At 37.6% G+C, this 17,123-nt stretch overlaps 1 protein-coding gene across 3 annotated transcripts; it reads left to right on the forward strand.

The window, feature by feature from the left end:
- Positions 1 to 550: 550 nt before the first annotated feature.
- On the forward strand, positions 551 to 16,907 carry LOC106873613 (uncharacterized). 3 transcript variants are annotated; one of them, XM_089365495.1, is made up of 4 exons: positions 551 to 679; positions 6,183 to 6,524; positions 14,007 to 14,232; positions 14,456 to 16,907. In XM_089365495.1, the coding sequence occupies exons 2-3, from the start codon at positions 6,197 to 6,199 to the stop codon at positions 14,225 to 14,227; spliced, it is 549 nt and encodes a 182-aa protein (XP_089221621.1). In that variant the 5' UTR covers positions 551 to 679; positions 6,183 to 6,196; the 3' UTR covers positions 14,228 to 14,232; positions 14,456 to 16,907. The 3 variants fall into 3 exon arrangements, with proteins under 3 accessions (XP_089221621.1, XP_014776544.1, XP_089221622.1); XM_014921058.3 differs by having other exon boundaries at positions 14,007 to 16,907; XM_089365496.1 differs by lacking the exon at positions 14,007 to 14,232.
- The last annotated feature ends 216 nt before the right edge of the window (positions 16,908 to 17,123 follow it).

Here is a 17,123-nt window from a genome sequence, read left to right on the forward strand (position 1 = left end):
CCGGAAATTTTTCATTCACTTAAATAATAATCGATATCTTCTATATATATCGATACTTTTATATATATATATATGTATATATATATATATATATAGACTACAGGTAAGTGGGGGAAATATATAGGTAACTCTGGCCCGATTTGAACTCAGAACGTGAAAAATACGTAACTAAGTACGACAAACCACTTCCCAACATCCCTCGCTTTCTATTTAAACCATTCTCTGCTGCTATTCATTTACCAAAGTTTAAAAAAGAAAATTTTAACCCATCTTTTGAAAAGAAAATTTAGAGAAAATTAAATTATATACTACATGACATTATTTTCGTACAAAAAGTTTACAGTTTATATTAGGAACGGCGATAAAATGATTATATCACTTCTTTCTCCACGATAATTACTTAACATAAGAAAACTGTTTCGAACGAGAATCGCAATCGAATCATGCTTTCTCAATTCATTACCGGGAACCTGCATTATTAATGATGTTCAAGTTATCTCAGTTTACAGTCAACCACGAACGATAACTCTATTTGACACAACAAAAGTTCACCTTTTAAGCATGTGTTAGAGGTGACTGCTTTATAAGTGAAACTAGGCGATACCCAAGTTTTGTAAATGTAATATATATATTATTAGCTAACTTAGAATGAAATAGGCAGCGCATATATTTCAGACAGGTAATTATTTCGTTTAATATATATATATTTTTCATACGTTAAAACGTCTTTTTTTATTCTCAATTTCGTCTTAATATTTGTTATCTCAGCATTTCATTAGTAAACAAACTTCGTTCTTGTTTTGTCTATTTTTTTTTATCGTAGCGTTCAGGTGGCCTAAGTGTATATATATATATATATATATATATATATATATATATATATATATATATATATATATTTATGTGTGTGTGTGTATGTATATATGTAAAAGACTGGTAAATTGCCATTTTTTATGATATTAAGGTTGTTTAAAACGTTTAAGACCAAGGCGAAGTAAGTAGAATTATATGAAAACAAACTCTGTTCTGTCTTGTTAATTAAGACAGAATATCGTTTGACGAAGATTTACTTGCTTCCTAGTCAATTATGATTGAGCAGACTTGTGATCAAAGACTTTCCAACTGCGACCATCTATCGTGTTTTTATTTATTTATTTATTTTACATTGTTTTTCGCAGTCTCAATATATAATCTGTGGTGTATCCGTTTCAAAGGACAGCAGGGTGTGATTTGATGGAAATTTAGTTGCTATGTTGAGCGACCATGTAGAGGCTTCGAGTGGCCCTGTAGAAAGTTCTCTCGTTAACTCATTAACCTGATGTTTATTACGGGTATCGATAAACTTTCTGCAAATCACTGATGTTTTCTTAAGATTTTGCAATGCAGCTAAACATTACTACAACTATGCATACATACATACATACATACACACGAAAGAGAGAGGTGGGATTATGAATATGTGAAGTTCGCTAGTATGCGGACAAAAAAGTTAAAGTAAATTTTAAAAACTGAGTGGCAAAAGTGATTAAGTGCTGGATCGAATACTATGGATTATTTAGTGTTTATTTGCAATGATTTGTTGAAAAAGAATACGATTTACAAAAGAAAACGGTAAAATTATTGAGGCATGCACGCTCAGTTATACAACGCACCAGAGAAAACTGGTGATCCCCTCAAAATTTGTTTGAGACATCCTTGAATATGGTATTATCACAGGCGATTGTGTCGCTGGTACAGCTAGGTATCCTTCCGAACGTTGTATCTCTACAACCTCTCACAAGTCACAGACTGTCAAATGCAATTTTACGACAGATTACGACGTTCTTTCATTGCTTTATTCGGCTATGGATGTACTAAAGCTTACCTCTGCCGAAAGTATTAATTATGTGTGATAGAGTCGTTATTGGTGACGTCCCTAAAACCCCGAAGAAGCTTCCATCTCAGGCCCAAGGGCAAAAATCGAGTCAATCAGCCTTCTTCACATCATCCCAGGACAATGCCACTAATCCAAAATTGAGGGAATTTTCACCACAGTTAAGGGTAATTTAATGTTGAGATTCAAGCTCAGTTGTGACAGTCAAAATACCCCTGCTTTTAATTGAGACATGATAATCCAAGAAGATCTCTAGAATAGAGGGAATTGCCCACCTCACCACCGCACATATGTCAGCTTCAACACAGAAGTTAATGGAGATGTGAAGATCATCCAAGTCAGCTACAAATGTTTGCCACAGGTAAGCACAAAACAAATCTCCAGGAAATTCGACACTCAATGAAAGTAGGTGACACTTTGAATATTGATCAGTTTGATCAAAAGTTGAGTTGAAAGTGTCTTGACTGTAAATTTTCCACAACCTAGAGCTAAGAATCCAATCTTTCTTCACAGTTACAGAGTTTCATTCATTTCCTTGTTGGAGCTAGTCCATACAGGAAGGCAAGAATGTTACCTGTCAAAGAGGAATAAAGAAACAAGGAAGACATAGAGATGAGCATTTATATGAACCCAGACTGTTTGAATCACTTGAGCAAAGGGTATTAAAGTCAGTTTTACATGTTCAAGCTTCCAAGTTTCTCATAAATTAGGTTTTGAACAGTTGTAGAGTGTGACAGGAATCAAAGTGAAGATCTAACTCTCAGAATGTAGACAGAGAGATGAATAAATAATTCCGAAGAATAAAAAAAAGCCTTAATGGGAAATTATGTTGATGTTTGTGAGTAATTGTTTGAAATGTAACATCTTAGAATCAATGGTGAGTTCAAAATATGGGTTTGTGTTCTGTAGCCATCTGCTGGCACCTTTTCCCATCTTTCTGCTGTTTTCACAGATATACTGTGTTCAAAATTTACTTTCTTGTCTGTAAAGCTATATCAGAAATTGAGGCTGCGAGGAAAGCTCATGTTGATAGGAGAGGCACCATGATGGAAAAGAAGAATTCAGTATATATTCGGATCATCATCATCGTCATTTATCGTCCGCTTTTCATGCTAGCATGGGTTGGACAATTTGACTGAGGACTGGTGAAATCAGATGGCTACACCAGGCTCCAATCTGATTTGGCAGAGTTTCTACAGCTGGATGCCCTTCCTAACGCCAACCACTCAGAGAGTGTAGTGGGTGCTTACTTTAATTATTCATGACAAAGATGAATGGTTGGGTATCCAAAGTTCACATTTAAAATTATTTACTTCAAGCCCCTTATGACAAAATTCCTCAGATATCAACTTTGCTGTAGTTAGAACCTGTCACAGGAGAGGTACATAGTTGTCATCAAGATACCAGACCTTCATATCCAAGTCAGACTCCTGCTTAGCAATAATGACAAAACATGTGGGTGGCGAGCCGGCAGAACCGTTAGCACGCCGGGCAAAATGCTTAGCAGTATTTCGTCTGCTGGTATTTCATTCTGAGTTCAAATTCCACCGAGGTCGACTTTGCCTTTCATCCTTTCGGGGTCGATTAAATAAGTACCAGTTACGCACTGGGCGACTTAGTCCCTTTGTCTGTCCTTGTTTGTCCCCTCTATGTTTAGCCCCCTGTGGGCAATAAAGAAATAAATAATGACAAAACATGTTCTCTTCTATAGCACATTCTATTATTTCACAGTATTTAGCCTTCACTAATTTCATTTTTCAATTCATATTCTACTTAAGTTGATTGAGTTACATTTCAAATCAAAGATATCAAGAATCGATTTTTTTGAGGTTATTTTGTCACAGATTTACCACTAGTTAAGTCCCTTCCACTATGACACCAGAACTACCCAGAGTCACCCACTGATGTAGGTGATAAAACTCTTGCTAAACAGTATGAGTTTTGAGTCAGACATTGTGACTCTAGGTCAGATATAATGGCTTGCTTTCTCAGTGGCTTCTGACAATTTTCTGGCAACATCTTTCCTCTCCTTTGCAGCTAGTCCAAGACACCCAAGCATCAAGTGGAGCCTGGTTCTAATATATCCTCTGACACCCTTTTCTACAGCATAGGTTCCCAAAGTGGGTGATATTGCCCACTGGTGGGCGATGGGCTAATTTCTAGAAAATGGTGGGCGATATGAACATTTTGTGGGTGACAATGAATTTTTAGAAATTAAGTCCGCATTTACTTATATCTACTTTGACTACTCACATGAGACGTCGGTTTGTATTAAAAAAGCAAACTTGTTTATCAAATATTTTTGTCGCAGTCATTGAGATGGTTGTTACAGTCCTTGCACAATAACATGGTGGAGCCAGTAAGGCCAGGAACTACACTAGGTTCCATTGTCTGTTTTGGCATGGTTTCTACAACTGGATGCCCTTCCTAATACCAGCTACTTTACAGAGTGCACTGGATGCTTTTTTACATAGAAGCAGTGCTGACTGAGTCACCAAGTACCTTGCAAAACAAAAACCTCTCAACTGGAAGGTAGAGAGAGCAGAGAATTGTGTTTAATCTTTTTCATATATCTAAATGAAAGCATGGTCTTTGGTTTAATGTCTCTGATATTAATCGGGAGCACACACTCTCACGTTTGAGAAAATATCTTTTTTATATTTGTAAATTGTCAAAACAAGCATTCCATCAGTTACAATGAGTATTCCAGCTGATCTTATCAACAGAATATCCTGCTCGTGAAATTAACATGCAAGTGGCTGAGTGCTCCACAGACACGAACACCATTAATGTAGTTCCCAGGGAGATTCAGTGTTATGATACAGAGAATGTGATAAGACTAACCCTTTAGAATTTTTAGTAGAACTCATTTTTGCCAGCTGAGTGGACCAGAGCAACATGAAATAAGGTGTCTTGCTCAAGGACACGACACACCACCTGGTATTGAACTCATGATCTTACAATCATGAGCCAAACACCCTAGCCACTTGGCCACATGCCTTCACAAATGTAAATTGTAACATTATGATTAATTTTAAATTTTTGTGTACAGTAAGGTTAAACTTAGCTGCAAATGGGAATGAGGGAGCCCCAGCATGTTTATTCAATAGAAACAGCAGCCAAATCTTACTCAAATCACACACTGCCTTCAGGGCAATGTAGTCCTAGATATACAAAATAGACAGGATGGTCATCAGTAGAACACTTTTGATCATAGGTCTATTTGATCCAGGCAGACCTAGGGCTAAACAATAGCAATAACCACCACATGTAAAAATATGAGAAACTGAGCCATTAAGAGCCGGTCTATGTGGTTTCTTGATTTGCTAGAAACAGCAGCCAAATCGCCTCAAGTCAACATTACTATCTGTAAAAATGACATAATGGATAATGTAAACAGGAGCAGTAAGGTGAGAAGGCAAGGTGGTCATGGTTGGGTATCAGATAAACTGAAAGTTCTTTTTCCATACTGGTGTATTAGCATTTAAATTGGCCAAATGCAGCCTTTCACACTTGCCCTAAAATGTCATTCTAAAAACAAACAATTGCATTATCAAAAGCTATGAGATAATGTGTAATTATTTCAAAACCTAGTGCATAAATAAGTATTTACATTTGACAGTAACCTGAATGCTAAAGGGTTAAACCAGCCATATCTTATTTCTTTATTGCCCTCAAGGGGTTAAACATAGAGGGGACAAACAAGGACTTTCAAAGGGATTAAGTTGATTACATTGACCCCAGTGCATAACTGGTACTTAATTTATCGATCCCGAAAGGATGAAAGGCAAAGTCGACCTCGGCAGAATTTGAACCCAGAACATAAAGACAGACAAAATACTGCTAAGCATTTTGCCTGGTGTGCTAACGTTTCTGCCAGCTCACCGCCTTATCTTACATCTCATACCTACCCTATAATGTCATTCTAAAAATAATCACATCATAAAAATCTCAAAGCTGTGAGATAATGTGTAATTATTACATTTAACAGAGTAACCCGAATGCTAAAAGGTTAAACCAGCCATATCTGACACCTTATACCTATCCTACAATGTCATTCTAAGAATAAACAATCACGTCATCAAAATCTATGAGATAATACTTGATAAATTCAAAACAATTAAGAATAAATAAAATTACATTTGTCAGGGTAATCTAAATGCTAAAAGGTTAACGAGCTAATTTAGTCATGTTTTCATTGTTGTGTATATCTGTGGTATTATTAATATGTTTCTTATTTTATTTGTATGCTGAGTGTTCATTTTACATAATATTTATTTTCGTTAATTGTTATAAAATCTATTGACAGGAAAATACATCATAATGGATGTTATAAAAAAGTTTCTGGGACTCAAAAATGACGGACAAGTGATATTTTCAACTTCACCAGATTCAAACAATGATGATGATGATGTGTCAGAGAAGAACATTCTAGAACCTACACCCATTCCTTCATTCCTTACTGAAAAATATCCTTGGTTAGAAAACGCATTTCGGATTCAGGAAGGTGACTGCACTTCCTGCAAATATATAGGCAGTACAGTTAGCTATGGTATTAGCTTATTTTTGCTGACCCAGCTGAAAAATCCACCTAGAGAAATGGTTGGGAGAAGACTACCATTCTTGGGAATGGTTTTGCCGTTGAGCTTCAGTAAGTACGCATATTTGTATTGCCATCATCATCATCTTAACATCCACTTGTCCATGCTTGCACGAGTTGGATCAACTTTATTGAGGTAGATTTCCTATGTTCTGATGCCTATCCTGTCACTAACCCTCACCTGTTTCCAGGCAAAGTAATAATAATAATCCTCTTGTGTATCAAACAACAAACTGGGCCTAGATATGGCTGTGTAATGAAATGGAAACAAAAAAAAAACACCATTAGAATAAGGCTTTTGTTTACAGAATCCTACATGTCAAGAGGAGGCACAATGGCCCAGTGGTTAGGGCAGCAGACTCGCGGTCACAGGATCGCGGTTTCGATTCCCAGATCAGGCGTTGAGTGTTTATTGAGTGAAAACACCTAAAGCTCCACGAGGCTCCGGCAGGGGATGGTGGCGAACCCTGCTGTACTCTTTCACCACAACTTTCTCTCACTCTTTCTTCTTGTTTCTGTTGTGCCTGTAATTCAAAAGGTCAGCCTCGTCACCCTCTGTGTCACGCTGAATATCCCCGAGAACTACGTTAAGGGTACACGTGTCTGTTGAGTGCTCAGCCACTTGCACGTTAATTTCACGAGCAGGCTGTTCCGTTGATCGGATCAACAGGAACCCTCGACGTCGTAAGCGACGGAATGCCAACAACAACAACATATCAAGAAGTTGAGTCATAATTTCATAGCTGACTGCAAAGGACACCATCTATATTGACTGTGAGACTGTTGTTTACAGTCAGTAAATCCTTGTAAATATGAGGGAAAATACAAACTTTCTCACATGCAAACATGTATTCTTTTTCCCTCCTCTGAAGAGCATGTGGAATTACTTAACTGTGCTCTTATCTAACAGCTGATTTTAACTCCAGTGTAAAACCATTTCTGTCTACTAATTTCTCTCACCTGATATTAGTTGACCTGTCACTGTAAGTACGATAGAATGCCAGCTGATACTACACATGCAGTCATTCTGAACTAGAAGACTTCAATATGGTTGCTCATCTTGCCAAAAACAGCAGCCAACTTTCTTTCAAATTACACACTATAATCTTGTAAAAAGACATGTTATATTATGTGGTCTGGGTTCTCTACATATAGGATAATGAAGTGAAGGTCATGACTAGAACGACTTTGATTATAGGTTTACTTGATCAGAGTTGACCTGAGAATAAATAATAACAATTAATATTTTCAAGCTAACGGGGAAGTTTCTGCGTGGTTGTTCAACCTGCTAGAAATGGCTGTCAAATCTTCCTCAGATTACACCCTGCTGTCTAACAAAAGGACATAGGTGACGCGGTTCTGGTTTCCCTGTACTTAGAGAAAAGGCAGAATGGTCATGGGTGGATTACATTTGATCATATATTTGCTTTTTTTTTTTGGCTCCATCAAGGCTCACCTGGAGCTAAACAATACTAACAGGTATTTTTTAATTGACTCCCTAGCAATTGCTGCCAAATCTCCCTCATTACACAACAATTAAAAACAATATAAAAAAAAATGAAATAAAATAAACAAGTGGCTGTGTATGGTAAGAAGTTTGCTTTCCAATCACATGGTTCTGGGTTCAGTCCCACTGTGTGACACCTTAGGCAAGTCTCTTCTACTACAGCCTCGAGCCGACCAAAGCCTTGTGAGTGGATTTGGTAGACGGAAACTGAAAAAAGTCCATTGTGTATATATCTTCTCATGCAGGCTTGTCCTTTCAGGTACCGGTGCCACTTCATAAGTACCCATTCTAGTGCTGTGTTAACACATCTGCACTGGTGTTGTGTAAACGCGCCCATGCTGGTGGCACGTAGGAAGCACCCAGCACACTCTGTAAATTGGTTGGTGTTAGGAAAGGCATCCAGCCATAGAAACGATGCCACAACAGACAAATGGAGTTTGGACAGTTCTCCACCTTACTAGCTCCATGTCAAACCACCCAACCCATGCCAGTATGGAGAGCAGATGTTAAACGATGATGAGGATGATAATGTTGTGTGTGTCTATAAAGGCATTTGGCCTAATGGTGAGGGTGTTGCAATTGCTGAATTGTGAGTTCGGTTCCCAGATTGGACAGTACATTGTATTTTTGAGCAAAACACTTCATTTTACGTTGCTCCAGACCATTCAGCCGTAAACAGGTATAGCCCTGTAACCCTGCAACAGAATAGTCTTCTGATCAGGGAGAATGTTGACCTGCTTGCTTAACCAGCAAGATGGCATTATTTGAATGCTAAAGCAATGAAAAGTGCATTGTGGTCAGTGATATTTAACAACATCTAATAGTCTGGTCAATACCATGATATGTATGTATAAGTGTGTATGTATGTGTGCATGTGTGTCCTCCATCACCACTTGACAATTGGTGTTGGTGTGTTTACATCCCTGTAACTTAGCTGTTCAGCAAACAAGACTAATAAAATAAGTACCAGGCTTTATAAAAAAATAAGTACCGGGGTCGATACATTTCACTAAAACTCTTCAAGGTGTTGCTCTAGCATGGCCACAGACCAATAACTGAAACAAGTAAAAGATAAAAGATATACTGGGACTGATTTGTTCAACTAAAACCCTTCAAGGTGGTGCCCCAGCATAGCCACAGTGCAATGACTGAAACAAGTAAAAGATAAAAGATATATTGGGATTGATTTGTTCAACTAAAACCCTTCAAGGTGGTGCCCCAGCATGGCCACAGTCCAATGAGTGAAACAAGTAAAAGATAAAAGATATACTGGGATTGATTTGTTCAACTAAAACCCTTCAAGGTGGTGCCCCAGCATGGCCACAGTCCAAAGACTGAAACAAGTAAAAGATAAAAGATATGCTGAGATTGATTTGTTCAACTAAAACTCTTCAAGGTGGTGCCCCAGCATGGCCACAGTCCAGTGACTGAAACAAGTAAAAGATAAAAGATATACTGGGATTGATTTGTTCAACTAAAACCCTTCAAGGTGGTACCCCAGCATGGCCACAGTCCAATGAGTGAAACAAGTAAAAGATATACTGGGATTGATTTGTTCAACTAAAACCCTTCAAGGTGGTGCCCCAGCATGGCCACAGTCCAATGACAGAAACAGGTAAATGATCATCATCATCGTCATCCTCATGATTCAGCATCTGCTTTCCATGCTGGCATGGGTTGGACGGTTTGACTGGAAACTGGTAAGCTGGAGAGCTGCTCCAGGTTCCAGTCTGATTTGGCAACATTTCTACAGCTGGATGCCCTTCCTAACACCAGTCACTCCATGAATGTAATGGATGCTTATTATGTGCCACTGGCATGGGTGCCAGTTATGTGACACCGGCATCAGTCGCAACTACAATTTCATTTGGCTTGATGAGTCTTCTTGAGCTCAACATATTGCCAAAGATCTTGGTCACTTGTCATCACAAAAGATATAAAAATAAAATAAAGAGAAATACAAAGAATGCCACAGTTCTAGAGTTCTTCAAAAAGTCAGTGTGATCATGACTAGAATCCCTTCGGTTAAAGATTTAATAAAAAAACGTCTTACATGGGGCTAAACTACATCAGCTGGTATTTACTTTATCCACTCTGAAGAGAAGAAAGACAAAGTTGTCCTCTGGTAGTTTGGACCCAGGACTTAAATGAATATAACTAAATACCACAAGGCACTTTACTTTTCTTATTTCTTTATTGCCCACGAGGGGCTAAACATGGAGGGGACAAACAAGGCCAGACAAAGGGATTAAGTTGATTACATCGACCCCAGTTTGTAACTGGTACTTAATTTATCGACCCTGAAAGGACGAAAGGCAAAGTCGACCTCGGTGGAATTTGAACTCAGAACGAAGCGGCAGATGAAAGACTGCTAAGCATTTTGCCCGGCGTGCTAACGTTTCTGCCAACTCACTGCCTTTACTTTTCTACTTTACTTTTCTACTATCTTTCAGTGGTTGATGAAATAATTTGTAGTCAAGTACTAGGGCTAGAACAATCAACTTTACTTCTAAGAATATAAACTTATTACCAGTTCAAATATAATTGAGGGATATTTGAACCTATAAGAAAACCATTCACTGTATTTTGTCGTGGAGAAAATTTTTTGTTGTAGACAAATGGGTGTAAACACACAGTCATCTCATAGTGCCCTCTACCCAGAATGATTGATGCATGCATTTCAGAGTAGTTATCTCCTCTTCAGCATCAGACACTGGAAGTGGGAAGTGCAACGGACAGACTTAAGATGGATCTTTCTCATTAGATTTTAGTAAGCATACCACGTTTGTTTGTGCTAATTAGATCAGCCATAATAAAATATGGAATAGAAGTGCTAAGCAGCTATATGTATAAATATAAACTTGTTTTTTGTATCTGGTTTACAAGATTCTTTATGTGAATTTGTGTGTTGTGTTCACATATAGAATCTTGCAATGTCCTTCTAAAAATAGACAAATACTTTGTCAAAATCTTGTAGCTACATGACAATGTATGATTAACTCAAAATGGTCATCATCATCATCATCATCAAATGAGCATTACATTTGACAGAGTAATCTGAATGATGATGGATTAAGCTTTGTGAGTGAAATTGGTTAAAGAGAAATTGCGTGGAACCTTTTTTAATAAGCTGTTCCTCTAATTAATGAAAGTTTATTCTGATTCCGCTTGTGAATTACATTAAAGCTATTGATATCAAGTGTATACAGAGTCTCCTACCGACTCATTCAGCAAATATATAGTTCCAGTTGATCGATCAACTGGAACACTCTTTGTTGAAACTGGTTGAGAATCTGTTTGCTTTTACTGTGTTCCTCCAGCAGAAAAGTAAATAAGGAAAGAGACGACTCTTACATTAGTGACATATTAACCCTTAAGCATTTAAACTGGCCACGTCCAGCCCAAAATTTTCTACCTGTCTTATGTTCAAACTGACCAGATCCAGCCTCTCACACCTACCCTACAATGTCGTTCTAAAAAGAAACAGTCACATCATTGAAATCTCAAAGCCACATGAAACTGCCTGATTAATTCAAAACAATGCGAATAAATAAGCATTACAGTTGACAGAATAATCTGAATGCTAAAAGGATAAAACCAGCCATATCTGGCCTGTCACACCTACCCTACAATGTCCTTTTTAAAATAATCACATCATTGAAATTTCAAAGCTACAAGGTAATACATGATTAATTCAAAACAATGTGAATAAAGGATCAAAATAGTTAATTCTAAAACCTCTAAACAAGATATAAGCAGTAACTACTTATATCTCGTTTAGAGATTTTAGAATCAGCTATTTTGCTCGTTACGAGATCAGCAGCTGTCTGCCACTTCTCTGTTTATATATTGTGAGTGGTGGCGAGTGACTGCCATCTCTAGCAGGCAGGTGTCCAGTATTGATGAAGGGTAAAGACCCAGAAACCATGGTCTACTGGTCATGCCAAGCTGGAGTATAGTGATTCGCTCCCTTACTCACGATATATCGGACACAGGTTGTGTGTCGTTAACCAGCTGGAAAAGACACAGTTGTTTATAGAGCAGCCATATTATAGTGGCAAAAAGACGTTAATGTGAATAAATAAGAATTACATTTGACAGAGTAAACTGAATGCTAAAGGGTTTGACAAACTGACATTTTATTTTATGGTTTCTAAAACAGTTGGGCATTTTGTTTGAGGATTTGGTTTTTGTTTCTATTTTCTTTTTTGTGTGGTAGTGAATATTTATAGTTATCTATAAATGCATGTTTATATCATCATCATCATCATCGTTTAATGTCCGCTTTCCATGCTAGCATGGGTTGGACGATTTGACTGAGGATTGGTGAACTGGATGGCTACACCAGGCTCCAATCTGATTTGGCAGAGTTTCTACAGCTGGATGCCCTTCCTAACACCAACCACTCAGAGAGTGTAGTGGGTGCTTTTACGTGCCATGGGCACGAGGGTCAGTCAGGCGGTACTGGCAACAGCCACGCTCAAAATGGTGTTTTTCTTACGTGCCACCTGCACAGGAGCCAGTCCAGCGGCACTGGCAACGACCTCGCTCAAATGATTTTCTAACGTGCCACCAGCACAAGTGCCAGTAAGGCGACTCTGGTAACAATCATACTCAAATGGTGCTTTTTATGTGCCACTAGCACGGAAGCCAGACAGCTGCTCTGGCAATGATCACACTCAGACAATATCTATATAATGCTGGATCCACATCAAAAGCAACCATTACACTTTGTAAAGTGGTTGACATTAAAAAGACAATGAAATCTTGTGTTGCTCCTAGCTTTGCCAGCTACTATCAAATCGTCCAACCCATGCCAGCATAGAAAATGGATATTAAATTATGACAGTGATATCCACATGGTTTGATCTTTAGTCGACATGTCATCAGATGTCATGTGAGGATGGAAGAAAATTGTCATCAAACCAGAGACCATAATGTGAACACTTGCACAGCCCAGGTCGTTGTTTTAAACTTGAGTCTACCATCGAATGGGTGTGTACATAATCTCAGATTAGGTTTGAACTGGTGACCAAGTTTCCAATCGACAAACATTTCACTCCTCAGCCCTCCTACATACATTCAAACAGACAAATGAACAGACATTTATTTATTTATATGGAACCTGAGGACGAGGTGAAGAATTAGGAGTGATAGTGTTACTTAACTCCAAACCAGAGTTCTTATTGAGCATTTATTGAAGTGTGCCAACCATGACCACCACACTGTTTTTGGACTGTACCCTAGACAGCATAATGTCTTTTTCTGTAAGCTGATAAATTGGAATGCAATTTCAGATAGATTTGGCTTCAGTTTTAGAAAGTCAAGTAACCACAAAGAGGTTTTCCCATTGGCTTGATCTAGCTTTATCACTCTTACTTGTTTCAGTCATTTGACTACAGCCATTCTGGAGCACCGCCTTTTTTAAGCCTAGTACTTATTCTATTAGTCTCTTTCATTGAACCACTAAGTTACAGGGATGTAAATGCACCAGCACCAGTTGTCAAGTAGTGATGGGAAGACAAACACTATCACAAAGACACACACACACACACATACATAAATATATACATATATGTTTGACAGACTTCAGTTTCTATCTAGCAAATCCACTCACGAGACTTTGGTCAGCCTGAGGCATTGGTAGAAGACACTGAACTAGGAACCATATGGTCAGGAAGCAAACTTCTTACCACACAGCCATGCCTGTGCCTATAGCCATTATGTGTGTAAACAGAAATTATAATTGACCACTCTAAGCAGCAGTAGCATTCAGGTTTTGTTGGTTTGTTTAGAGTTCAATTCCTCTTATAGTATGTATACAGTAAAAAGATTTCTCTCTTATCCATACAGAGAACTTATCAATGCTATAGAAACCAGAGATAAGACATGAACCCATGTAATTCAAGACAAGATTTCTAGAAGGTAGCACTTGGGATAAATTTTGTCATAAGACTGATAAATTGATTGATTGTTCATTTTATTTGAATTTTATTTGTGAACTTATTTCTTTTTCTTTCTGGCAGCTTTTTTCCTGATTGGATCAAGTCGTCTTTTTGATATTGGCCTCTGCAGACCCAGAACAGATGGCATGAGAAAGTCTATGATTAACTTAGCAAAAGAAGATTTTGAAGAACTTGTAAAATATTTCGATAGCAAAAAAGATGCTTTCTCAAATACGTTTCCTTTCAAAGAATTTAATACAAAACAAAATACTGTTACCAATGACTCTGTGAAAAAAGATTAATAAATGTAAATACATTATTTAGTTATATTTAAAAGAAAGAATTTATAAAAAAAAAGTTTCGTAATATATTTAATGTGTGGTATAACATTTTATTGTGATTTAACCATAGATCAGTCCTGCACAAACAAACCTTTAATCTAAAGCTATTTCAGATACAACCATCCTGTCTATTCTTTCAGACATTGCAGATTTAGAATTACAATTTCTAATAATTCCTTTGAATTGCAGGTGCTGACATAGTAACGCATCGACTCCAGCATTCAATTCACAGAAGAGAAATTGCTAAAAAAGCTAAACTCACCATCTTCAATTCAGTTCTTTTGTGCCTATCCTCATTTAATGGTCATAAATGTTGGGAAATAACTGAAAGAGTATGATTATGAATAAAGCAGCTGAAGTGGGTTCTTCTGAAGGGTCTTTGGAGTAATGTTTCGCAATAGGGTGCATAGCTTGGAGATCAGGGTATCTCTCTAGGTCAAACCATTATTTCTCTGCATTGAGAGATCACAGCTCTGGTACTACAGTCAAATGATTAGAATCACAGGAAAGAATTGCAAAATAGATTCTTAAAGCCTAGCCAGCTGGTAGGAGACTTAGATCAAGAACAAGACAATTGGATAATATCTAGATGGTTCTACCATGCAAACTTTATACTTTAACCCTTTAGCTTTTAAACTGGCCATATCCAGCCAAATTATTCCACCTGTTTTATGCTCAAACTGGCCTGATCTGGCCTCTCACACCAACCCTACAATATCATTCTAAAAATTAACGGTTATCTCAACAAAATTTCAAAGCCAGAAGATAATGTATGATTAATTCAAAACAATGGGAATAAATAAGCTTTACATTTGACAGAATAATATGGTAACAAAAGGGTTAATGTGATCTAAATTAAAACCCTTCCATTGAAACTTCATGTTAATTTATGTTCCAAACACCAGCTTAATATTGACAAAATTCTTAAGTGTCTTCAAAATTGATTGAAATAAAGGCAAAGTATTTCAATAGAAATATGGTAACGATAGCATTGATTCTGGCAGGAAAAAAAAATTGGTATGATGAGGATGAAGGGTAAAATGGAATTGTTAAATTTAGCAAATCAGAAAAATACAACAATGAAACATAACTGCTATAGATAGGAAACATACCCGTTTACAGTTTGCAATGTTCGTGCTTCTCCCAAGAACATTCAGTGGTGGGAGCAGTGGGGATTAATCCCAGCAGTGGCTAGTTTCAAGTCAGTCCTGATTGAGAGATTTATGATCAAAGATCTACCAGATATGACCATTACATTTTTTTTTTCCATGTCTATGAAAACTAGGATCATATCACCCAATGATCTGGCTACTATTTCCAGATTGAGCAACTGTGTGTTATAGATAAATGCTTCAACTCTAGAAAGATGAAAAGTAAAGTTGACTGCTGTATAATTTATTCATCATCATCATCGTTTAATGTCCGCCTTCCATGCTGGCATGGGTTGGACGATTTGACTGAGGACTGGTGAACCAGAAGGTTGCACCGGGCTCCAATCTGATCTGGCAAGGTTTCTACAGCTGGATGCCCTTCCTAACGCCAACTACTCCGAGAGTGTAGTGGGTGCTTTTTACATGCCACCAGCATGGCAGCCAGTCAAGGGGCACTGGCATCAAACACATTCGGATGGTGCTTTTAGCATACAACCAGCATGGGAAGCCAGTCAGGCAGCACTGGCATCAACCACATTTGAAGGGTGCTTTTTAAATACCACTGGCACAGGGAGCCAGTCAGGCAGCACTGGCATTGATCACATTCAGATGGTGCTTTTTATGTGCCACCAGCATGGGTGCCAATCAGGCAGCACTGGCATCGACCACATTTGGATGGTGCTTTTTATGTGCCAGTCAGGCAGCACTGGTATCGACCACGTTTGGATGGTGCTTTTTACGTGCTACCAGCATGAGGAGCCAATCAGGGGGCATAAAAAATTCTTTCTAATATTGGCACAAGGCCAGCAATTTTGAGGAGAGGGAGCAAGTCAACTACATTAATATCAGTACTTAGATTGACTTTATTTTATCAATCTTAGAGGAAAGCTGGCAGAATTTGAACTCAGAATGTGACGAACTACAAGAAATTCCACAAAACATTTTGTCCAAGACAAGTGATTCTGCCAACACACAGTAAATAATAATAATAATAATGATCCTTTCCACCATAGGCACAAGGCTTAAAATTTGGGGGAGGGGACTAGTCAATTATATTGACTCCAGTGTTTCACTGGTGCTTAATTTATTGACCCTGAAAGGATAAAACGCAAAGTCGACCTTGGCAGAATTTGAACTCAGAACATAAGGATGGATGAAATGCCACTAAGCATTTTGCCTGGCATGCTAATGATTCTTCTACGCCACCTCCTTTCTCTACTACTACTACTGCTGCTTAAACAATCAAAGACAAGAATTCATATCAAACTAGCTGCTGCTAACTACCTAGAACCCTACAAGAGAGACAGAGACAGGCAGAAGAAAAGAAAATGTCCCTTGCATTTGAAAACTATCGAAATACTTTTAAAAAATATTTCACTTAATTTTTCTACAATTTAATTGTTTTTCATGATTTACTCTAAATTGAAAAAGTCACAGTAACTGAAACCGGTACTAAAATGTTCTTCGTGATAAAATTATTTTAGCATGTTCTTCCTTGTCTTATTTTCTTTATACATGCACACACACACACACACATATACATATACGTACACACACACACACACATGTATACATATACCTGTATTTATATGTGCATATACACACATATATATATATACACACACACACACATAAATATACATACATATATATATACTTATATATATATATATATATATATATATATATATGTATATATATATATA

The sequence above is a fragment of the Octopus bimaculoides genome, chromosome Z, assembly GCF_046866305.1.
Source record: "Octopus bimaculoides isolate indiv1 chromosome Z, ASM4686630v1, whole genome shotgun sequence".
Classification (NCBI taxonomy): domain Eukaryota; kingdom Metazoa; phylum Mollusca; class Cephalopoda; order Octopoda; family Octopodidae; genus Octopus; species Octopus bimaculoides.

What these genes read in the sequence shown, in the direction of transcription:
- LOC106873613 (XM_014921058.3), top strand. Translation starts at nt 6,197, where the DNA reads ATGGATGTTATAAAAAAGTTTCTGGGACTCAAAAATGACGGACAAGTG. An exon ending in GGTTTTGCCGTTGAGCTTCA is followed by an intron (nt 6,525 to 14,006) that starts GTAAGTACGCAT and finishes TCTTTCTGGCAG; the next exon opens with CTTTTTTCCTGATTGGATCA.